Genomic DNA, 25,446 nt, shown 5'->3' on the forward strand with positions numbered 1-25,446 from the left:
AATAATGAATACATTACAAGGTTGATAAGGAATGGATTATTTATATCCATTGCACGAAACAGTTCCAAAGGAAAAAGGAGACACTTAATAGTGGAGAAGTCTAGGAGACACCATAGTAATCCAACCATCAAAGTAAAAATTATTAATAATGGAGCATATCAGTTGTGTGCCACCTGATAAGGTCCAATAAGGAGAAACCACTTCTGTGATATTCCTCTCATGAAATTTCTGACCTGAACCTAATTATCAGGAAACAGCAGCAAAACCCGCACTGAGAGACATTTTTACAAATAACTGGCCTGTAATGTCTTATGCAAAGGTCATGGGAATCAAGGCAGGTTCGAAGAACTGTTACATACTGAAAAAGACTGAAAGGGATATGACAGCTAAATACAGTGTATGGTTCTGAGTTGAATCCGTTTGCCAAAAAGATATTATTAGTACAGTTGACCAAACTTGAATGGAGTCTGAGCCTTATATGGTAGAGATGTATCAGTGTTCATTTCCTGATTTTGATGATTGTATCTTGGTTTTGTAGGAAATATTTTTGTGTGTAGAAAGTATAAAGTACATAGTAATTTGCCAAATTATTCTTGAGTGGTTTAGGAAAAAAAGCTTGTTGGACTGTACTTGCAACTTCTCTGTAAGATTGAGACTTTCAAAAACTAAAATTCATATGAACACAGGAACACACAACTCTAGGATAACTATGATATGTATGAGTTCCTTTGGAATTATACAGCTGTACATGGAACCTGTCTTAGGATGTCAGTCTTCTCAGGGGAAAGCCAGGTCAAGTAGCAACATAATTTATCTGAGAATGATATATTTCATGGGGCACAGTTTCCTAGTAACTAAAACCCTGTAAGTACTAAAGTAATTTTTAACTGTTTTGTTGTATCTTATACTCTTCTGCCTTTTGAAACAGAATACATTGGACTTGGCTTTGTCTTTTTGGATGACTAAAGACTCCAATTAGGTAAAGATTTATTACTGTATTCTGAAGTAATATCTAGGTCTGGTTTCACTTTCAGCCTTTGGAATTTTTGTTTTGTTTTGGTCTTATCCCTCAATGTCTGGTTTTCAGTTGTGTTTGTGTTATAGTACATGTCTTTAATGGTTGGCCAGCTTTCTATGTGTTATTTCTAATCTGCTTTTGTCCCCAAACAAGATCTATATATTTTTTTATGTTAATAAAACTCTATATAAGGTAAAAAGGATTATCATGAAGAGATTTCATCATACTGATGTACCTTATAGCATGTTTTCCAGATGAATTCAAGATTACAGTTAGGTTTCAAAGAGTTTTGGCATAGTGAAGATTTACTATGAGCACAAAATGATTGCTCTGTTATTTTACTACCGTTTATTAGAATGGCATATAAAATTAGGTAATTTTAAAGAAAAACCACTCTGACTTTTTTTTTTTTAATTTCAGAGCTCCAGAGATTATATTGGGGTTGCCATTTTGTGAAGCCATAGACATGTGGTCATTGGGATGTGTGATTGCAGAATTATTCCTTGGATGGCCACTCTACCCAGGAGCCTTGGAGTATGATCAGGTAACAAATAGAACTATCATGGTAATCTAGTAGAATTGGTAGAAAGTAAAAAGTAATCATAGATTAAAAGGAATGCATGTCCTTAAAGTATAAAATACACATGATATCTTTTAAACATGAAGTGGCAAAACCTGGGATACTAGAGAATTTAAGTTCAAACTCTCAAAAGTAGTACTTGATTTTGAAAACATTTATAATGATGAAGTAATTTTTTTAAAAGTTATCTATAGGCTCTCAAAACATGTTTTGTAAAATTTTTGGAAGAAATTTTCTTTTCTATTTTATACTGGACATGTAAAGGGCTGGATTGTGTCCATTTAATTTATTGGGCTTTGCTTGGTTGACAGACTCTAATGATGTGTGAAATGTCAGCCTCTCCCAAGGAATAAAAGCTTTTAAAAGGTATTATATCTTTTGGTCTTAAAACCACAACCATTATTGGTGTTAAGTATCTCAATCACTTGAACCCTCTTCATTCTTTTTAGCCGTTTTTTCCCTGGTGCTGTCTCTTTTAGCACTTTTAATAATTATCAGTAGGATCCAGCAAATTCCCTCATTAGACACCTTTTTCATGGTAGTTTTTAGATATATTCATTAGAAATTATTAATGATTTCTAAATTATTAGATAATGTTGTTTGCAATTGTCTTGATTTTTAGTACTAAGTTTCTTTTTTGGAGAAATTGTTATTTATTATTCTGTATCACCCTTATTAGAGAAATACATACTTAACTCATTTTATAGAAAATTTTAGTCAAAATCAACAAAGTGGTTATACCAGTTTTTTTTTGTTTGTTTTTTTTAATATATAGTCTCACTCTGTTGCCCAGGCTAGAGTACCATAGTGTCAGCCTAGCTCACAGCAATCTCAGACTCCTGGGCTCAAGTCATCCTCCTGCCTCAGCTTCTCCAGTAGCTGAGACTACAGATGCACGCCACAGCACCTGGCTAATTTTCCTATTTTTGGTAGAGACAGAGTATCACTCTTGCTCAGGCTGGTCTCAAACTCATAAGCTTAAGCAGTCCACACACCTCAGCCTCTCGGAGAGCTAGGATTACAGGTGTGAGCCATGGCAGTCGGTCTGGTTATATTAATTTTGTCCTTCTATTGGCTTATAGTGGATAAATATAATTTTTATTTAGGAGATATATTATTCAGCTTTTAAGCAAGGAAAAATAGAAAACAACATTTTGAAGCACACCAAATAATCATATATGTTGTACCCTTACTCTGATTTTTCAGGACTGTTTTCTATATTAAAAAAAACAAGAGAGGTAATTAATTTTGATGACTTAAATGTTTCTGAGATGACTTTAAAAATCATTTAATATTAATTATTAAATTAGATGTTATCATTGACTTTAATCTCTTTATTTTCCAATGACTTTCTACCCATGATCCTTCTCTTTTAGCTCAGATTTCTATATTCTCTACCTTCTCTCCCTCATGGATGTTATAGTTTCTGTGAAATTTTCCATACATCTTGGCCTCCTTCAGCTTTTTATGCAACTACTAACTTTGATGCAGATGCTAGACTCTTGCCAGTTGTGCAAGAGTTGGAAATCTAATCTGAGAGTCCCATAATCCCTTAGCTGCTGAAATACTGAGGCACCAGTCAGGTGTTAGAAATGCAGCCTTGCCTTTGTGGATTACAGTTATGGCATCCATAGTACTCGGGAGCAGGACACCATCTAGTGGCAACGGCGAAGTTCATTTGCTAGCCTGCTCTAGATTTGGATTTCATAATTCTAGTCTTAGATAATTGATGTCTAAGAACTGAAAAGTACCCTGGGATTACCTAATAATAGCCCTTCCTGTTTTATAAAGGAGAAAACTAAGGTCCAGGAAAATGAGTTGACTTGTCAAAAGTCACAATAGTAATGTTAAAGAGAAAGCTCTGACCAAAACCCAATTTTTCTGAATTCTATAACAGGTGGTTTAAAAATAACAATGTACAATAGTTGTTGTCTGATCCAGATTAACAATATTCAGCCTGGGTGATATGGTTCACACCTATAATGCTAGCACTTTGGGAGGCCGAAGCAGGAGGATTGCTTGAGATCAGGCGTTCACAACCAACCTGGGCAGGAACAAGGCTCATCTCTACAGAAAAGACTGGGCAGGCATTATGACCAGTAATAAACTCTAAGAGCTTTGCTTGCCACTTTGTTTTGTTTTGGTTTTGCAGTGCCTTCCTAAGCCTTCACGCTTCCTAAGCCTTCACGCACATTAATTACTCTACTCTCTGTGTTCTCTTAGCACTTTGTTTCCTTCTTCAGTGGCACTTACTAGCTTAATTGCAAGTTACGTGCTTAAATATTTATCTATTCCACTGAATTATATACTTGGGAGGTTGGCAACATGTTTTATTCATCTGCATATCTTTATCATCTAACACATAATAGATGCTCTAGGTATGTTTGTTGAAATTGAATTATTGATGGCTTTTCTATCTGGTGCTACATCTAGTACCAAACTTGATACTTTCTCCTTTCATTTTTTGTTTACTTAAAATAAGGAATTTAGCTACTTTGGGGGTAGGTGGTGGTGGAAGGAAGAGATAGTTCTTTAGTGAAATGAAGGTAATTTGTAATGTAGAGATTTAGTTGTCATTTTACATATTATATAAAAAAGGAAACAAATGTGGATAAAACAGACCCTTGAGGAGGCTCAGAATCAGTTGGAAAACAGACATATTAAAAAAAATAACATAATGTTATAAGTGCATTAAAGTTGTGCTCTAGATGTGATGGTGTCACCTAGGAGAGTAGTTACTTCTGCTTGGCACTGTCAGGGATGGCTTTGTAGAGAACATTCTCAAACTGGGTTTCCTTGTCTCAAACTGGGTCTTGAGGAACACATAGTAAAAGTTGTCACATGGGTTTGGGGGAAGGGGAAATAGGTACATTGGATAAGTAGGAGTTAGCAATATAGGAGAGAAAAAACTGGCCCATGCAAAGTGTAGGCAGTAAAGGGTTATTAAGTTTTACACAGGGGAGCAACAGATTTACGTTTTGCCAGAATGTCTGGTAACAGTGTGAATAATTAATTGGGGGTGAGTGGATGGGAATATTAGGGAAGACTGGAGCCAAGTAGAGTAATTAGGAGGCTTGTGAAATTGTGTAACTCCATCCCTGAAAAAGAGATGGAGAGGAGGGGACAGTTATCACAATGTTAATGAGGTAAAATTATTAGGCTTTTGGATGTTGGGGGAGGGTGATAAGGGAAAGACATAAATCTGGCATAAATTTCAGATTTTTCATTTGGGTGGATGGTGTTGGTGTTAATCAGAGGAGGAAATAAATAAGGATTAGCTGATTTGGGGAGAAATCAGTTTAGGATATGTCCAGTTTGAGGTATCTAAATTCTGGACAGGTAAAGAGTTTCAATAAGCAGTTGGGTCTGAAGCTTCAGAGTTAAAGATTAAGATACAAATAAGAGAGAAAACTGTGGGCACCTGAAACTTGTAGAGGGAAAACAGATGAGACGCTGGAAAGCAATGTCATCCAACGAACAAGAGAGGAAAGCAGTTAAAAGAGTGTCAAGAAACGGGAAAAGAACCAGGAAATAATGGTGTCATGGAAATTGAATGAGCAGAGTTTTTATGTAAAAAGGCAATTGCTGTTAGTGTCTAAGTAAGATAAGGATTTATGTGTGACTATTAAATGTGTCTGTTATTAATAGGCCATTACTTATCTTTGTACCATATCACGAGGGTGATGAAAGTTCAGATTGCATTGTGTTGAGATATGAATGGAAGGTGAAATATATATAGGCTGCTATTTTAAGGGTCTTAAAGAGTGAGAAAATAGATAGTGAAGTTAAGGGAGGTTTTGTTTTGTTTTATTTTTTTTTTCCGAGGATGGAAGATACTGAACATTTTTTGTAGTCAGTGGAGAGAGAGAGCTCGTAGAGAGGAAAAATTAGAAGATGTAGGAGAAGTTGGACTAATTGACAGAGCAGAGTCCTTCAGGTTAAAAAAAAAGTCCCCATTTATTCTTAAATATAGGTTTAAGGAGTTGAGTATTCCTAAGAAGGAAGGATGGAAAGACAATATATTTTCTAGTTAGTAAGTAGGGGGAACCCATATTTGAGGGCCTGCTATGTATCAAGTACTATCATGCGTACTGGGGATACATAAGTAAGCAAAACAAAATTCTTCCTTTCATGGAAAGGATTCTATGGGGAGTGGGGTAAGAAAATGGAAAACAAATGCACAGACTATGGGATAGTGAAGGACCAGGAGAATTAGGTAGTACTGAGAAGGACAGAGCTTGCTGTTGTTTGTTGGTGGGTCATGGAAGGCCTCAAGAAGAGGTAACATTTGAACAGAGCTGAAGGAAGCGAGAGAGCCTAGGTAGGTATCTGGGGAAAGAGTGTTCCACACGGAAGAAATAGTAAGTTTAGAGGCCCTGAGGCTGGAGGTTCTTAGTATTCTCCCTGGGAGGGCTCCTTTATACCCACATCTGTGTTACAGACACAACTAGGCATTTATCAGTGTCTCATGCCAGTGTCCCCTTCAAACTCCATGGTAGTAACTCACCCACTCTTTATTAACTTAAACCTCTTTTGAATCCACTCCTTCCTCTCGGTTCCCATTCAGTTTTTCAATTCAGATTACCTTTGTTTCTTCTGGCCTTATCCCCTCACTCATTCTCAGACATTACTTTAAAAATATAAGTTGTTAATTTACTGCTTAAATGTCTCCAATAATTTTCTTAATTATTATCTCTTGGAACATAATCAAAACTTCTTATTTTGCTGATAATGCCCTTTGCCTGCTAATTCAATTTCGTCTCTTGCCATTTTTTTCTAAGTACCCTCTACTCCCAGTCTTTGAATATGTGGGTATTCTCTCTTGATTTTCTATATTTATACTTAATACAACTTGAGTATAGTCAGGTTTTCCCCCTCCCTCCAGTTCTAACTGCTGTTTGTCCTTTAAGACCCAACTTGAGCATCGCTTCTTCTGGAACTTTATCTGACTGCAATTAAGTTAGGTATGCTCTCTCTGTTTTTCCACCAAGCATGAATTTTTATGGTATTTATAACTCTGTTTCCATGTGTGTTCTCCACTAGACTGTGAATTTCTGAGGGCACATACGATATCTTTTCATTACTCACATCTAGCCTAGTGTCTGATGTTTCAGTGACATTTATAAATGAAAGAATAAAATATTCTGTTTTGTAAATTATTTTTCAGATTCGATACATTTCTCAGACTCAAGGTTTACCAGGAGAACAGTTGTTGAATGTGGGTACGAAATCTACAAGATTTTTTTGCAAAGAAACAGATATGATTCATTCTGGTTGGAGATTAAAGGTAATTTCATTAAAAAAAGATAATATTTAGAAAAACAATTTTTCTGGGAGGTGCCTGTGGCTCAGTGGGTAGGGTGCTGGCCCCATATACGGAGGGTGGGGGGTTTGGCCTGGCCTCGGCCAAATGGCAACAAAAAAATAGCCTGGGATTGTGGCAGGTGCCTGTAGTCCCAGCTACTCTGAGGCAAGAGAATCGCCTAAGCCTGAGAGCTGGAGGTTGCTGTGAGCTGTGACACCACAGCACTTTACTGAGGGCAACAAAGTGAGACTCTATCTCTTAAAAAAAAAAAAAAAAAAAAAAAGTTTTCTAAGATGCCTCAAATATGTGAGCAATACCTTCCATATTTACTTTTATTGAATTTCTTTTAAATTTTCATTTTTTACCCTTCTTTTTTAAGAAAAAAACACCCTTTCAGAATAATTTAGCTAATTTTCTAATCTGATAACATAATTTTTTTTTTTTTTTTGAGACAGAACCTCAAGCTGTCCCCCTGGGTAGAGTGCTGTGGCATTACAGCTCACAGCAACTTCCAACTCCTGGGCTCAAGCGAGTCTCCTGCCTCCGCCTCCCAAGTAGCTGGGACCACAGGCGCCCACCACAACGCCTGGCTATTTTTTGGTTGCAGCCGTCATTGTTGTTTGGCGGGTCTGGGCTGGGGATTCGAACCCGCCACCGTAGGTGTACATGGCTAGTGCCTTAGCCGGTTGAGCTATAGGCGCCGAGCCTGATAACATAATTATTAACTCATCTTAATTTTTTTAACTTTTATGTATATAACTATATTTGTGTTGTGTATTTACTTTCTGTACTCAGTTTGACATTATTAAGCTTTATAAAGACAGGGACTGAATGTAACCTCTTACTATATATTCCAAGTATGCTAGAATCTTTGAGGGATCAATACATTCTCAGTGTTTAACTTTATAATTAGTTACTTTGTTTAAGGGGTTTAACAGAGATGTGATGTTTTTCTTTTCTTTTTCTTTTTTTGGTGACGGGGACAGAGTCTCACTCTGGTACTCTGACTAGAGTGCTGTGGCCTTACAGCTCGTAGATTCTTGGGCTCAAATGATCTTCTTGCCTCAGTTTTCTCTATTTTTAGTAGAGACAGGGTCTCCCTATTACTCAGCCTGGTCTCAAACTTCTGAGCTCAAGAAATACACATCTATCTTGGCCTCTAGAGTGTTAGGATTATAGGTGTGAGCGACCAGCCATACTTAGCCATATGTGTGATGTTTTTCATGCCCTAAGCTAAGTGCTACTTAGTTTTTTGGTGTACTTTAAAAAAGAAATACATTTTTGATAGTTACTCTTTTGAAACTACTGTTTGCCTTAGAATATTCATTATGTTAAGAGTAAATGAGCCAAGATTAAAGAAATAAAAATGTACATTTAGTACATAATAATATATTCTTTCTTCCTCTTTGATGTATCAAATAAGACATTGGAAGAACATGAGGCAGAGACAGGAATGAAATCTAAAGAAGCCAGAAAGTACATATTCAACAGTCTGGATGATATAGCGAATGTGAGTACCAAAGCCACATTTGTTAATTTTGCATGCTTAGATGGCAGACTTGAGTGCCAAGGGTGCCGAAAGGTACTCATTTTCTAAATGGCTACAAAGTGCCTGCTGTTTAGTTTTTCAAATGAAATTGATTCTAAGTTTTCAACCTTTAAGGAACTAAATGGTATTTGTCTTTATCAAATTTTAAATTTAACTGTCTTGTTCTTTAATAAAAAGTATTTGCTTTAAAACAGCTGTTCTCAACTTGTGGGTAGAGTATTAAAGGGTCATGGCATTAGGAAGGTTGAGCACCACTGCTTTAAAAGGAAAACTCCTAGCAAGCAGGTTTCTTTTCCCTATATTTCATTACAAATGGATATTTGTTTAAGTAGAAAAGATTTTTTTCCATCTGCTTTGAATCCTATTTGGTACCTCAAAACATTTTGCATATTTGTTAATCTTAATTGTTCTTTGTTTTAAAATAATTGTAGTTTTCTGTCCTGTCCTGTGTTGTGATTTTGATTTTTTAACAATGAACCTTTAACATACACTACTTTATATGCCTTTTAAAAAATTTGATTGCTTGACATTTCGATTTATTTATTTATTTATTTTTAGGTGAACACAGTGATGGATTTGGAAGGAAGTGATCTTTTGGCTGAGAAAGCTGATAGAAGAGAATTTGTTAGCCTGTTGAAGAAAATGTTGCTGATTGATGCAGATTTAAGAATTACTCCAGTTGAGACTCTGAACCATTCTTTTGTTAATATGAAACATCTTCTAGATTTCCCTCATAGCAACCAGTATGTTACTTTAAAATCTCTTAAGTTCTAAAAAATAATAATAATAAGTCTATACAGAAAATTAGTGTGTTAGAAAAATGATTTTTCTTCATTAAATATAAGTAAACAGAATCTAAAGAGGTTATGCTAACTTGACCAAGGTCACACAGATAGTAAGTGGCAGAGGAGAACTAGCACAGAAGTCTGAACTATGGTCCTTGTTCTTTTTCCAAAATATCATACCAAAAATATGACTGAGTGGTTTTGTTTTTAATATGACTTTCTTACATTAATAACCAGCTGCATATAAAAGGAAATGTTAACCGTTTTCTTTTCCAGTTCACATATCGGTTTTCATGGACCCTAGACTATTCTGGCCTTTTTGAGTCCAGCAAATTCCATTTTACTTCACACCTTTGCTTATGTTTTTCCTCCTCTTTTTCCCTGCATTGCGAAGAACAGGTTTTCAGTGAGTAGAGTGTATATGCTCAAATTCTGAAGTCCTTATCAGAATTACATTAGGCAAATCTTTCAAGTTCTTTATGCCCCAGACATCTGTTTTATGAGATGAAGGTAGTAGAGTAAGTGACTTAAAGCAGATTCCCTTAATAATTTGAAAAGACTAAATGAAGAAAGCACAGGAATGAAATTACGTTCATAATCGTGAATTGTCCTTAAAGTTGAATATTTCTTTTTTTATTGATACTTCTTAAAAGTGCAATTGCATTTTTCATTCAAACACTTAAAAACTGTCCTAATATTTTTCTTATATAATCATTTTGAAATTAGCATGATAGGCTCGGCGCCTGTGGCTCAAGTGGCTAAGGCACCAGCCACGTACACCTAAGGTGGCGGGTTCGAATCCAGCCTGCCCGTCAAACAACAATGATGGCTGCAACCAAAAAAAAAATAGCCAGGGGTTGTGGCGGGCGCCTATGATCCCGGCTACTTGGGAGGCTGAGGCAGGAGACTCGCTTGAGCCCAGGAGTTGGAGGTTGCAGTGAGCTGAGATGCCACGGCACTCTACACAGGGGGACAGCTTGAGGCTCCTGTCTCAAAAAAAAAAAAAAGAAATTAGCATGATAACCACATACTTGGTACTACTAATTTAGCGATGTGGAAATGTAGAAATTTAGGAAAAATTTATTAGAACCTATAGAACTCATAAATTGGGTTACCAAAAAAAAAAAAAGCACACTTTACTATTGTTTTGCTGTCTTAAAAAGTATTGCAGATATAATGTATACTTGCTTGGAAATTCAGTCTTTTTTTTTTTTTAACGGCAGAGTCTTACTCTGTCATCCTGGATTGAGTGCCATGACATCATTATAACTCTCAGCAACCTCAAACTCTTGGGCTTAGGCAATCCTCTTGCCTCAGCCTCCTCAGTAGCTGGGATTACAGGCACTCGCCATGATACCTGGCTAGTTTTTTTTAATTTTAGTAGAGATGGGATCTCTTGATTTGGTGGGTCTTCTAATCTTAAGCAATCCACCTTCCTTAGCTTCCCAGAGTGCTAGGATTACAGATGTGAGTCACCGTACCCAGCCTGAAATTCAGTCTTTTCTTATAGGAGTTCCTGTTAGAAATGTTATCAGAATTAAGCAGATTAAGTGCAAACCATAGGATTTTTTTTTTCTTTTAGGAATGATTATTTTGTTAATATATGTTAATTTAAAATTGAGTATTCAAAATGCTACTACAAAACCTGTCCTTTTTCTTCTGCAGTGTAAAGTCCTGTTTTCACATTATGGATATTTGTAAGTCCCACCTAAATTCGTGTGACACAAATAATCATAATAAATCTTCACTTTTAAGACCAGTTGCTTCAAGCAATACTGCTACTCTGACAGCAAATTTTACGAAAATTGGAACATTAAGAAGCCAGGTAAGAACTTGGAGTAATTAATAATTTATGCTTTTTAAAACAGGATAATGCTCAGTTTTCAAGGCTAGAGTACAGTGCCTTTATCATAGCTCATTATAACTTCAAACTTCTGGGCTCAAGTGATCCTCTTGCCTTAGCCTTTCAAATAGCCTATAGTCTTGGCTAACTTGGCTAACCTTTTTTTTTTTTTTTTTTGCAGTTTTTGGCCAGGGCTGGGTTTGAACCCACCACCTCCCTCCAGCATATGGGGCCAGCGCCTACTCCTTTGAGCCACAGATGCCACCCTCACTTGGCTAACTTTAAAAAAAAAATTAACTTGGCGCATGTAGCACAGTGGTTATGGCGCAAGCCACATACAACGAGGGTAGCGGGTTCAAACCCAGCCTGGGCCAGCTAAACAACTGCAACAAAAAAATAGCTGGACATTGTGGCAATCACCTGTAGTCCCAGCTACTTGGGAGGCTGAGGCAAGAGAATAGCTGAAGCCAAGTGAGCTGTGATATCACAGCACTCTACCAAGGGTGACATAGTGAGACTCTGTCTCAAAAAAATATATATATATATTTATAGAAGCGAGGTCTCACTGTGTTGTCCAGCTGGTCTTGAACTCCTGACCTGAAGCGATCCTCCAGCCTCGGTCTCCCAAAGTACTGTGATTGCAGTCTTGAGCCACTGTACCTGGCCTATACAGTTTTTAGAAATGATTACTTATTTTGCCTTTGAACTACATAGAAATTTCAGGTTCGCAATTAAAAATTACATTGCTAAAGAGGTTTTACTATCGCTATTCTTTTGACTCTCTTAAAATTTCAGGGTATCTGTTGGAGCTTATTTCCTCAAATTCATCTTTTCTCTTTTCTCTTTCATTTTCTCAGTGTCTTTCACCTCCCCTCCAGTGCCACCACTCTACCAAAAGTAGAGTTCAGTAGAATGCGTTTTTAAATTTTAGTTGGATTAGCTTGTTTTTATTCTGTTTTTCTGGATGTATTTTTATTGTAGAATTATGATTTTAAGAAACTTGTTGGAATTCTTTTTATATAGCATGTGTGTAACATAACAGACTGGAGTGTATAATGTACTGTACGTTGATTGTTTCAGGCGTTGACCACATCCGCTCATTCAGTTGTACACCATGGAATACCTCTGCAGGCAGGAGCTGCTCAGTTTGGTTGTGGTGATGCTTTTCAGCAGACGCTGATTATCTGCCCCCCAACTGTTCAAGGTATTTCATTTAAGTCATTTAAATTATGCTTTGAATTTAGGCTTGCATTATTTTTAAGCAAGTTTAGTCAGCTGTTCATTAAATTTGTTGGACAGTATTTTTTGTATTTAGTGCTGCATTTGAGTTTAACTTAAACTGTCCAGTAGCCTTGAGACCACTGGCATTCATTTCTTGACTAAAGTTCCATTGCAGTCATCATTAACAAAATGGGATTATATGAAAATTGCATTTCCTATAGAATCTTACATAATAAAAATACCTTAATAGTAAGTAAGTAATGAGCTTGGAAAGCTATAGGTTGCCCTATACTGGGTAGCACCTGCTTTTTAAATGATCAGGTAAGTATATATTTTTTGTCCATAATTACTAAACATTAGAGTAAGAGTTGAGTTTTTAATAATTTTGGTTAAAAGAGTTCTGCCCTAAAATGTCATAGTCTTATTGTTTACCTATAGTTTAGGTAAAAATGCTTGTATTATGGATTGATTTTGATTAAATTAGATGATGTTCCTCCTTTAGATAAATATAGCCAATTAAATCCTCAAGAGAGATGGGTGGCAGAATACTGTTCAAGAGCCACATGTTTTCATACTGGCAAATCCTTTAGTGGCTTTTAGAGCATGATAGCAAAAAACAGGCCAGTAGCCACAAACCTAGCAACTGGAATAACCTATTTCTTAGGTCCTTTCTTAGGATTTTGTCCTGCTAAGATTTTGTATCTAGTTATTTTACTATTTTAATTTAATTTATTTTTAATTTTTTTCTCATGGCCTGGATGATATAATTCAGACATCTAGTTCTGTATTAAATCAAGAGGTCAATTACAAAGGGGCCCCTAAATCACCGTGAACAGCTTAGTGATGATGCTACATGAAAGCAGTTGGTGCTCAGTCACAACACCTGCAATCTAGTTCTCTTTCTGCTGTTTTCTGTGTGAGTCTGTGCTGGTCTATTTACCAGCTATTTCAGCTTTAGTAAAAGAAAGCAAACTGGATACATAATATCCTGGTCATTTCTAGCTCTAATATTTCTGGAGTCTGAGGTTATTTTGTTTACTTTTAGGGACAGGGTCTTGCTCCGTTGCTCAGCCTAGAATGCAATGGTACAATCATAGTTTACTGTAACCTCAAACTTTTGGACTCAAATAATCATCTTCCCTTATCTTCCCAAGTTGCTAGGCCTACCGGTGCCTGTCACCAGACTGGGCTAATACACACACACACACACATACATGTGTGTATATACCACATGTATATGTGTGTGTGTGTGTATATATATATCTATCTATAATATAAATAGATATATGTAAATAATTTTTTTCTCAAAAGAGATGAGATTTTGCTATGTTGCTCAGGCTGGCCTTGAACCCCTGGTCTCAAGCAGTCTTCTATGTCTTGGCTTTTCAAAGTGTTAGGATTACAGGCGTGAGCCACTGTGACCAACCTGATTTTTTTTATTTATGGATATTTGAGCAACTTAAAAAAAATTTTTATCTTACTATCTCCCATACTACTTAATAAAGCACCAAGAATGTTTATTGACTTGATTGGCTGGTAATATGAGATAGGAAAATCAGGCTGGGCGTGGTAATCCTAGCACGTGCCTGTAATCCTAGCACTCTGGGAGGCTGAGGTGGGTGGAATGCCTGAACTCAGGGGTTTGAGACCAGTGTGAGCAAGAGGGAGGACCCCCCCGCTCCAAAAAAAAAATAGCAGGTGTTTTGGAGGGTGCCTGTAGTCCCAGCTGTTTGGGAAGCTAAGGCAACAGGATTGCTCGAGCCCAGGAGTTTAAGGTTGCTGTGAGCTGAGATGTCACTGAGGGCAATAAAGTGAGACTCTGTCTTAAAAAAAAAAGAGAGAGAGAGAGAGAGATGTGAAAACAGATTAGATTTTTAGCTACTGTTGTTCTACCAGGGTAGCTTTACTTTTATCACTTTTATATTTTGGGTTTTCATATAAGATCTCATTGGGAGAAGGATTTGTATCACTGTAAAAAGAAAAAAAGACAAATAGTTGCTTGTAAAGATGATATTGTGATTCAGTGGTGGTCTGTGAGTATCTGAAATGGTGACCCACGGCTGGTCTTTGGTAATAAAAATGCTTGCATTTATATTGTAAGCACTCTTAAAAGATGCTATTGTGTTTTTTTGGTTTTGGTTTTTCCCCAACTGTTTGTTGTAAGAATTTCAAAACACAGGGGAAAGTTGAAGGACTCCTATGTTCTACCCTAGATTCAGTGAGTGTTAATATTCTAGCATATTTGTATTATCTGTAGTACATGTACCTATACCCTTTGAAAATAAGTGGTAGATTTTATGACATTTTACTTCTAAATACTTCAGCATACAAGGTAAATTTTTAAATCAGTTATCGCTTCAGTGGTATCTTGACAAATACCACTTAACAAATGCACTTTCAGCTAAGTTTCTAATCTATATTAACATACAGGTTCTTTGGTTCTAGTAATTTCTGTCATGTCCCAAAGTCAATTTGAAGGTCACCACCTACACTGAGCTATATTTCATGAAGGTTTGAAATAGCAGTTTTCCCCCAGAGTCTACCTTCTGTTTATAGCAAAAACTTAAGGAACTTGATGAGACACATTTCTAAACAAGGTTAACATCATTCTTACAACATTTCAGTGAAGTTAGACGAATCTTTTATCTCTATATGGTTTATAATTGATAAAAAGCTAGTAATCTTTCTGTACATATGATAGCAAATTATTGAGTGGTTAATAATAAGGATAACTGAATAAAAAGGATTCAACTCTTATTAAGCCATTAAACATCAAGAATAATGCTCTTGAATTAGAATTAATAGTGAGAGGAAGCAAAATCTGTGTTAGCTTAGTAGCAGATACAGTAGCAGTAGGAGAGGCAAGTTCTATAAAGATGTTGTTTCTTTTTTTTTCATCCTGGTATAAGTGTTTCCCTTAGAAGTGAAAGCTTTCCCTCTAATCAGTCATAACATCCCTATAGAAAATCTCAATATTGGGTTTCGTAATGCTTCCTCCTCATAATGTACCAATCCATTTCCAAGAAATATTTAAAAATAATTATTGGGCACCTATAGGATAGTAATTGTAGTACCATTGTGGTTTGTACTTAAAAATAAATTTTTGTCTGTCCCTTTCACCTGAGATTTTTATTTCATACACGGCGCCTGTAGCTCAGTGGTTAGAGCGCTGGCCACATGCACCAAGGCTGGTGGGTTCAAACCCGCCCCAGGCCTGCTAAACAACAAAGACAACAACAACAACAAAATAGCCAGGTGTTGTGGTAGGCACCTGTTGTCCCAGCTACTTGAGAGGCTGAGGCAAGAGAATCACTAAGCCCAAGAGTTTGAGGTTGCTGTGAGCTGTGACACCATGGCACTCTACCAAGGTCAACAAAATGAAACTTTGTCTCAATTTAAAAAAAAAAAAAAAAGCATTTTATTTCCCTTTGGAGCTATAGTATTTTAGTCATGCATTTTGTATGTTTTGGATATTATAGGTTTAATGTACAAGTATAAGCATATAGATACTACATCTGTAAGAGTAGGCTTATTTTATTTATTTATTTTTTTTGAGACGGAGCCTCAAGCTATCTCCCTGGGTAGAGTGCCATGGCATCACAGCTCACAGCAACCTCCCACTCCTGGGCTCAAGCAAGTCTCCTGCCTTAGCCTCCCAAGTAGCTGGGACTATAGGCGCCCGCCACAACGCCTGTCCATTTTTTTGGTTGCAGCCATCATTGTTGTTTGGCGGGCCTGGGCTGGGGATTCGAACCCACCACCTTAGGTGTATATGGCTGGCACCTTAGCCGATTGAGCCACAGGCGCCGAGCCAGAGTAGGCTTATTTTAAAAGAAATTGTTATTTAGTACATAAGACTTAAATGAGCTTTTATTTAACAAATTAGAATGTTAGTTTTATATATTAAGCAAAACTTTAAAATTATTTAGCAACCTGGAAGATTAATTATTCATCCCCTCTGGATGACAGCTACTATTTTAGAGTCAAATACATGCCAGCAAAATTCTCCTCTGTTATAGTGAAACAATCTTTATGAGTTTTTGTACCTAGTTCTCCAAGTATTAAAGCAAATACAAACAAAGGTAAATTTACAGCTAACCTAATAACTGTATAATAAATTGAGATCTTAACCCACTGTTGTATTTAATCAAAAATTAGCTCTCATGTGGAGAGATTGATATATATGAGAATTCTCATCTTAAGGCATTGCTTATGGGAGAGAATTTAAGGGCAATGAGATTTTTGTTCAGATTTGAGAATTCGCTCTGTCTTTTCATCCTTGTCAAAGTGAATTCTGCTTTTTTTCTTGAAGAGATTGTCTATTGCTGCCATATATCTACACTGCCTGGGTGTGCTTATATTCCATTTCTTGGAGAATTTGCTGATCAAGACATGCTTTTTGGAAGGGGTAAGAAGATCAGTTAAAAAAAAACAAACCTGTAGATTTGTGTTAAACTTAATTTGTATCTAGCTCTTTAGGCAGAGCACAGAGAGTAGTAGAACACCCTGGCAGTAAGATAAAAGTCTCTATGAAGAAAATAAACAGAACAAAATTAACATTCTCTTAAGGAATAATACTTATATGTGTACAATAAAAATTTTAAGGTTTTTCAGTAGGAAAAGAAAACAATTATATTTTTCTCTTATCTCTGAACAGAAAAAAACATCATCACTTTTATATCCAAACCAATTGTATTTAAATAACCTTCACTTTCCAGCTGCTGCAACAGACTGGAATTATTAAGTAGTGAATTGATTTTAGTTCATATACTTTCTGATCTTGAGGGATGTCCCTAAAATCTTGTTAATCAACACTCTAACTTGGAATATGGTACTACTTTGCTATCTTCAAAGTTCAGTTTTGTAAGACTTAATTTTTAAAAGGTACTTTGCCATGTATGAAACAGAGTTATTAACATCAACAGGATTAACATTGCTGGTAATCCTGGTTTCTAATTTGCCCAGTAGGTAAGCAGAATGGTAACATGCTTGTTCTGGAGTTCCATTCAGCTCTCTGCTAGTAAAACTAGTCAAGTCATCCACATTAGGCAAAGTATAGTTAAATCATCAAATTAGGCTGAATAGGTTATTTTTTGCTTTCCCTTTGGCGGTTGAAATGAATGTACCATCCCTGAATTTCATTCATTGTGTAAACCGTCATGTCCACTGCATTATGGAGTTGTGATGCGTTTCCCTTTTAAACAAGAGCATTAAATCCTATCACAGTTTTAAAGAAAAAAAGTATTAATCATAGCTAAAAATTCTATGAAAAGAACATGCTAGGATATCTCAATATCAAGCCAGGTTCACCTTTCCTTGTTGTCATAGTTACAAAGCTATTGAAAAGGCAAGTAAAGCTTCAATAGCAAACCTTTAAAGGAAATGAGAAATTTCAAGAAAAATAAATGGCTCAACTTTATAGTATGCATTTTAATACAAAGAATAACTTCATAAGATTTTTTTAAATGCTGTGTACCACAAGGTTGATAGGAAGCACCTCACTTTCCTAATAGTATGTGTTGTTAGTCTTGTGAAAATTTTGCGTATTAGAATTTATAATCCTTATCGGATTTTAAGCAATTCTTTATATTTAAAATAAAGGTATAAGTTAAATCAGAGGAAGTTTTTTTTTTTCCCTATCATTTGATAACTGTTCTGTTTCACAGGTATTCCTGCAACACATGGTAAACCCACTAGTTATTCAATAAGGGTAGATAATACAGTTCCCCTCGTAACTCAGGCTCCAGCTGTGCAGCCATTACAGATCCGACCAGGAGTTCTTTCTCAGGTTGGTGGTAATTCTTTCTTTTGGATATGTGCTCTCCATATATTAGCCTATGCTATTGGGAAATAACAAAAATGACCTGGATAGGGTTTCAGTTCTTTTCATAGGTTATTGACTTTAACTTTTGTAATTGTTAGTTTTTATTTTGATATAATAATTTGAATTTAAGATACAGTAAAGTTAAGTTACTTATAACTTAATTTTTGTTTTCTTTTGCTTTGCTCTGATGGAATAGACATGGTCTGGTAGAACACAGCAGATGCTGGTACCTGCTTGGCAACAAGTAACACCCATGGCTCCTGCTACTTCTACACTAACTTCCGAGGGTGTGGCTTGCTCACAAAGGCTTGGAGATTGGGGGTAAGTTAAAATTAAAAGTGCTTCTGGGTGGTGCATGTGGCTCAGTGAGTAGGGTGCCGACCCCATATACCAGGGTGGTGGATTTAAACCTGGCCCCAGCCAAACCGCAACAAAAAAATAGCTGGGCATTGTGGCAAGCACCTGTAGTCCCAGCTACTCAGGAGGCTGAGGCAAGAGAATCACCTAAGCCCAGGAGTTGGAGGTTGCTGTGAGCTGTGTGATGCTGCCATGGCACTCTACCGAGGGTGAGAAAGTGAGACTCTGTCTCTAAAAAAACAAATAAAAAAAAATAAAAGTGCTTTTTTGTGAATGGATCTTAATAAAGAAGGGATTCAATTTTTCTGAACTTTCTCCCTAGGAAAATGATGTCACGCAGCAATCATTATAACTCAGTGATGCCTCAACCTCTTCTAACCAATCAGATAACTTTATCGGCCCCTCAGCCTATTAGTGTGGGCATTGCACATGTTGTCTGGCCTCAACCTGCTACTACCAAGAAAAATAAACTCTGCCAGAACAGGTTGGTATTGGCACTCTTAATTTTCCTCTGCATTTTGAGAATTAATCTTTAAAATGAATTTTGCATGAACACTTAAGGGTCACTCTGTTGTATTCAAAATGGCCTCTTTGGTAGCTTTGTTACAAACCACTAAGCCAGCTCCCTTCTCAATTTCTCAGAGGTATTTTGGTAAAACTAATGGAATGGGAGCCAGGAAGAGAGGAAATAAATGCTTTCAGTTGGTAAGATTGTCTTTATTGCCCCTTTGACTTATCTATCTATAATGTAGCAATTGTAGACATTCAGATATCACATTTACAGAAAAAAATGACCTTTTAAATATATGTAAATGCAATCTACACTACATGTAGAGGTACTTTAAATTTCACAAAAGCTCATACTTTATATGTTTGTTATAGTTATATGTAAACAAGCAAAGGCTTGCATTATTCAACTTAACAATATAGCTTAGAAAAATGTCATCTACATATTTTGATTATAGAAATTATAAATTATTCCTTTGGTTGCAGGAGTAATTCATTGCAGAATACCAATATCCCACATTCAGCATTTATTTCTCCAAAAGTAATAAATGAGAAAGATGTCGAGGAAGTAAGTTGTATAGAAACACAGGACAATCGTAACTCAGAAGGAGAGGGAAGAAATTGCTGTGAAACATCTATCAGACAGGACTCTGATTCATCAGTTTCAGACAAACAGCGGCAAACCATTATCATTGCTGACTCCCCAAGTCCTGCAGTAAGTGTGATCACTATTAGCAGCGACACTGATGAGGAAGAAACTTCACAGCGACATTCACTGAGAGAGTAAGTGCCCAAGGCAGTCATTTGTAAAGGATAATGACTGCGCCCTCTGGTGTACAAAAAAAATAACTTTCTGAGAATTTTTTTCCTTCTCAATGTCCTTTGGAGTATGAAGTACTAAGCTGAAACTAGTACATCAACAACTATAGAACTAAATGAGAGAAAAACACAATTAAATTTAATAAGGAGAGGAGGGGAAGGGATCAGTAAGTTCACACCTAATGGGTACAATATAGGGGTATATGGCACACTTCCTGGGTGAAGGACTCAGCTGTAACTTGGACTTTATCTTACTAATGCAAACAACTAACCTAATCATATGTACCCTTATATTAATCTGGGGATAAAAACCTTCAAGTTAGAGAATCAGGCGCAGCACCTGTGGCTCAATGAGTAGGGCTCTGGCCCCATATACTGAGGGTGGTGAGTTCAAAAGCCAGTCCCGGCCAAACTGCAACAAAAAATAGCCAGGTGTGGGTGGCATCTGTGGCTCAGAGGAGTGGGGCGCTGGCCCTGTATGCTGGAGGTGGCTGGTTCAAACCCAGCCCCAGCCAAAAACTGCAGAGAAAAAAAAAATATAGCTGGGCGTTGTGGTGGGCGCCTGTAGTCCAAGCTACTCGGGAGGCCAAGGCAAGAGAATTGCCTAAGCCCAAGAGTTGGAGGTTCCTATGAGCTGTGATGCCATGGCACTTCTACCGAGGGTGACTCAGTGAGACTCTGTCTCTTAAAAAAAAAAAAAGTTAGAGAATCAGATTCTAAACAGAGGGAACGTTCTAAATAGTATTTACCATGGTTATTACAGCATTATTCCCTGTATGCTTTACTTGCTTTTTGTCTAATAGGTCATTCTTAACTGTTTTCATATCCTTAATTAAAGAATGTAAATTTGGGGTACTTGGCAAGTATCTTCTCATTTTGACCCATGTTTTTCTCTTTTCTCCTCCACCAGATGTAAAGGTAGTCTAGATTGTGAAGCTTGCCAGAGCACTTTGAACATTGATCGGATGTGTTCACTAAGTAGTCCTGATAGTACTCTGAGCACCAGCTCCTCAGAGCAGTCCAGCCCATCCCCTTGCAAGAGACCGAATAGGTAAAGGAATTTTGATAGTAGAAATACTAAGTCTACAAAAAAGCCTATGATTTCTTCCTGTGTTGTTTCATAAGTACCTGGAATTTATGGTAGTGACTTCTTTTTTGAACACAGTTTTTAAACTAGATTACTTTTTATAATCTCAGAGTTTTAGTAGTCATTTTCTTTATTGTTCTAGAAATGCTTGAAATGAAAAATTAAAGTTTTAATAAATGAATTTTAAAGAATCATCTATTTTTAAAAGGCTTTTGAATGAAAATACCCAAGGTGGGTGGATCGCTCGAGTTTAGGAGTTTTGAGACAAGCCTCAGCAAGAGCAAGATAACTTCCCCTCCCACCTCTACTAAAAATAGAAAAAATTAGCTGGGCATCTTCATCATGGCAGGTGCCTGTAGTCCCAGCTACTTGGGTGGCTGAGGCAAGAGGATTACCTGAGCCCAAGGGTTTGAGGTTGCTGTGAGCTATAATCATGCCATGGCACTCAACCCAGGGCAACAGAGTGAGACTCTGTCTCAAAAAAAGGAAAAAAAGAAAACATGTTTAATTTCAGCTCCACAGATTACTATTGTAACTTCATTTTTGAATAAAAACATATACTTAAAGTAAAAAAGGAATACTTTGCATAGTGAAGTAATTATTGTCACACTGTCTATAGCATATCCACTATGATTTTTTTTTTTTTTTATTGGAAATAGAGTCTTACTTTGTCACCCTCGGTAGAATGCCATGGTGTCATAGCTCATAGAAACCTCCAACTCTTGGACTCAAGCTATTATCTTGCCTCAGTCTCCTAAGTAGCTAGGACTATAGGCGCCACAATGCTGGGCTATTTTTAGAGACAGAGTATCACTCTGACTCAGGTTGGGTTCAAACCTGTGGTGAGCTCAGGCAATCCATCTGTCTCACACCTCCCAGAGTGCTAGGATTATAGGTGTACGCCATGGTGCCCGGCCTTCCACTATGATTTTTATCTCTCATTGGTGACTGATTTGCATGATTTTATCCATATTTCTTTGCCCTAGCCTTCTTTTTGGCCAGGGACTTGTATTGCTACTAAAGTAGTAAGCTTCTCCTTACCAGCCTGGTGTAAGGGAGATAACACATTAAGAGATAAGCCATCAGCCAGGTATAGTGGCTTGTGCCTGAAATTACAGCACTTTGGGAGGCTGAGTTGGGAGGATCCCGTGAGACTAGGAGTTCAAGACCAGCCTAGGCAAAATAGAGAGGCCTGTCTCTACAAAAAATACCTTAAAAATTAACTGGGTATGGTGGCATGTACCTGTAGTCCCAGCTACTCCAGAAGCTGAAGTTGGAGGATCACTTGAACCCAGGAGTTTGAGACTACAATGGGCTATAATCACTACACTGCATTTCTGCTTGGATGATAGAGCAAGACCTCCTTGCCTTTAACAAAAATAAAAAGGGGCTTAGTGCCTGTAGCTTAGTGGTTAGGGCGCTGGCCACATGCACTGGGGCTGCCGAGTTCAAACCTGGCCTAGGCCTGCTAAACAACCATGAGAACAACAACAACAAAAATAGCCAGACGTTGTGGCAGGTGCCTGTCCCAAATATTTGGGAGGTTGAGGGAAGAGAATCGCTTAAGCCCAAGACTTTGAGGTTGCTATGAACTATGATGCCATGGCACTCTACTGAGGGTGACATAGACTGTGACTCAAAAAAAAGAAAAGAAAAAGAGAGAAGCTACAAGAATTGTCACTAAATACCTTTGATTTTAGCTTTTAGGAATTCTTTTTTAGTGGTACCAAAATTAAAAAAAAATTAAGTCTTAGTTTTATACATTTTTTCCATTTTTTTCTAGGAAATATGTTTTTTTTGGGGGGGTGGGGGAGTCGAGACAGAGTTCTACCCTATGTCCAGAGCAGAGTGCAAAGGTCTCGTAGCTCACTGCAACCTCAGACTCGGTCTGTGGGCATCCTGCTGCTGCTGGGATTACAGGCGCTCACTGCAGTGCCCAGCTGGGTTTTTCAATTTTTTTCAAGAGTCTGGGGTTTCACTCTTCTCAGACAAGCCTCGAATTCCTGAGCTCAAGCAATCCTCCCACCTTAGCCTCTCAAATCACATGCCTGCTGTGATTATAGGCATGAGCCACTGCACCTGGCAGGCAATATGGTATTGAATATTTTTTTCCAAAGTCTGGAAGATATAAAGAACTTTAAATATATCTTCTTATTAAAAGTTGCTTATAATATAGTTTGGAAGTTGATACATACATACATTACATAAATACATACTCATAAAATATAGGTGTAAATATATATAAAAGATATATTAATAAAATACATATAAAGAGAGGTGCTTCAAATTATTAAATGTGAAACGAGTTATTAAAAGAGATAGTAAATGCTGTGGAAATCCCAAGGAGAGAGAGACTGTCAAGTGCAAAGAACGTGAGGACGAGATGAGAAATACAGGGCTCTGCCTAGGCCTTCAGAGGAGTGGGGCAGACCGCTCAGATAACTGGTTAGTTAAAAGGACCCAGATTATCGTGAAAGGCACGTATCTTAACATTAGAATTTAATCTGAAATATCCAAATTGCATACTTGTATCGCTCTCCTCTCTTTTCTCACTTTGTTGCCCAAGTTGGGCTCATTGCAGCTTTAAGCTCCCAGGTTCCAGCAATCCTCTCGCCTCAGCCTCCCAAAGTCTTGGGATTACAGGTGTGAGCCACTAGTCTGGCCTTGTTTGTAGCATTTCATTTAAATTATCCAGAACAGTATTTCTTTGTCATAGCTTAATGAAATTATCTTGAATTTATAAACTGAAATGGAATTTTATGAACTGATACTAAAGATCAAATGGGAAGGAAAAGGAGAAAAAAAAATTAAATGCTACCAGACAATCCTATACTGGGACAGAGTTAGGGTTAAGCAGTCTGAATAGAGAATTAATTTGAAGGTCTAGAAATTTTATGAAAAAATGCTATTGGAAAAGGGTAGAATTATATATAAATAAGGAAAATTCTCATCAGTTTGCTAGAGGCTGGGTATTACTTACTATTAGATTTAATGTGGGAAAAAATATTCATAAGTGCCTTCTTGTAGTATGTCAGATGAAGAGCAAGAAAGTGGTTGTGACACTGTGGATGGCTCACCAACATCAGACTCTTCAGGGCATGACAGCCCATTTGCAGAGAGCACTTTTGTGGAGGGTACTCATCAAAACACAGAACTCGTAACCTCTGCTGACACAGGAACCAAGCCAGCTGTTTGTACTGTCGTGGTGCCACCAGTGGGACTAGAAAGTGGATTAAATGCCGATGAGCATATGGCAAACACAGGTAAAGTGAGTCTTCCTATTTCCCTGGTTGTCCTTTAAGAGATCTTAGTCTAGGAATATTAGAGAACAGGATTGCCAGAAGTCATCTTGGAATTTGCAACCTGACACTGCCACATCTATTACATAGTAGAAATCCCTTCTAATATCATCCAGTGCTTGGAAACTAGGAGCTTTCTTTTCTTTTTAATTTTAAGGTTCTCAAATCACTACTTTGTAAAGAAGCTAAAGATTTTTCTAATTTTTTTCTAATAAAGAGGTGGAAAAGGTATCAGTTCTCTAATATTTTGTTCATTGTCAGATTCTATATGCCAGCCGTTAATAAAGGGACGATCTGCCCCTGGAAAATTAAACCAGCCTTCTGCAGTGGGTAATCGTCAGCAGAAACTGACATCAGCATTCCAGCAACAGCATTTGAACTTCAGCCAGGTATGTTTATTTATGAATTCATAAGAGTCTCTGAGATTCAGATTTAGCAGTTGTTTTTCACTTATGGAGAAAAAGATTCCAAAACTGTATGCAGTCTTAATAAAGTTTCCCCCTTCTCACTATTCCAAGTGACTAAAGAGTAACTGGCTAATAATAGGATAATTAAGCAAGTGATCCATAGAACTCATATTCTTCTTCAGAAAGATTGAGTTCTTAGATTCTCTTAGCTAATATTTTAGTGTTGTCTCAACCCTTTAAATCAGAACATACACTAATGGATTGATGGCTGCCTTTCTGACGTGTTAAAAGTAGTGCTCACCTAACCATATTGAATACTTTCCATCATTTCAGCACTATACTTGGCAGTTGTGTTTCAGTTGGAAAGAAAAGATCACAGGTATTAGAATCAGATCTGGGTTCAATTATATTACCTAAATATGTTATCTTATTTAGGTCTCTTTAACAACTCAGATCTAGACCTTAGTTGATGGGAATAATAATCATATCATGGAGTTGTTTTGGAGGTAAATAACGTCATATGTGTGAAGTGGTAGCTTTACATATAAGTGCTCCACACGCACATGGCAGCTGTGAGGAGTGGTGGGGTAGTAATAGGCTGTATTAGCAGTGATGATGACAGTGCCTATCTCATAATAATTATGTGGGCTTGGCACCTGTAGTTCAGTGGTTAGAGCGCTGGCCAGACGCACCAGGGTGGGTGGGTTCAAACCCAGCCAAGGTCTGCTAAATAATGACAGCAATAATAAAAAAAATAGCTGGGTGTTGTGGCAGGTGCCTGTAGTCCCAGCTACTGAGAAGCTGAAGCAAGAGAATCGCTTAAGCCCAAGAGTTTGAGGTTGCTG

The 25,446-nt window shown here is 37.2% G+C and overlaps 1 protein-coding gene across 9 annotated transcripts in view; it reads left to right on the top strand.

Moving 5' to 3' along the window:
- The window catches only part of HIPK3 (homeodomain interacting protein kinase 3), a 107,576-nt gene that overhangs the window by 77,352 nt on the left and 4,778 nt on the right, over positions 1-25,446 (top strand). For 3 of the 9 annotated variants that reach the window (XM_012803911.1, XM_012803907.1, XM_003781217.1), the window contains 13 exons: positions 1,439-1,562; positions 6,766-6,885; positions 8,327-8,413; positions 9,011-9,195; positions 10,903-11,062; positions 12,161-12,284; positions 17,968-18,089; positions 18,322-18,446; positions 18,805-18,966; positions 19,476-19,772; positions 20,719-20,859; positions 23,923-24,158; positions 24,456-24,583. In XM_012803911.1, the coding sequence (XP_012659365.1) occupies positions 1,439-1,562; positions 6,766-6,885; positions 8,327-8,413; positions 9,011-9,195; positions 10,903-11,062; positions 12,161-12,284; positions 17,968-18,089; positions 18,322-18,446; positions 18,805-18,966; positions 19,476-19,772; positions 20,719-20,859; positions 23,923-24,158; positions 24,456-24,583 (2,011 nt within the window). Of the gene's footprint in view, positions 1-1,438; positions 1,563-6,765; positions 6,886-8,326; positions 8,414-9,010; positions 9,196-10,902; positions 11,063-12,160; positions 12,285-16,613; positions 16,710-17,967; positions 18,090-18,321; positions 18,447-18,804; positions 18,967-19,124; positions 19,188-19,475; positions 19,773-20,718; positions 20,860-23,922; positions 24,159-24,455; positions 24,584-25,446 lie in introns of all 9 variants that reach the window. The other 6 variants (XM_023508703.1, XM_023508734.1, XM_003781216.2 and 3 more) reach the window with 4 other exon arrangements.

The sequence above is a fragment of the Otolemur garnettii genome, unplaced genomic scaffold (genome assembly GCF_000181295.1).
Source record: "Otolemur garnettii isolate 467f Iridium unplaced genomic scaffold, OtoGar3 scaffold00001, whole genome shotgun sequence".
Taxonomy (NCBI): domain Eukaryota; kingdom Metazoa; phylum Chordata; class Mammalia; order Primates; family Galagidae; genus Otolemur; species Otolemur garnettii.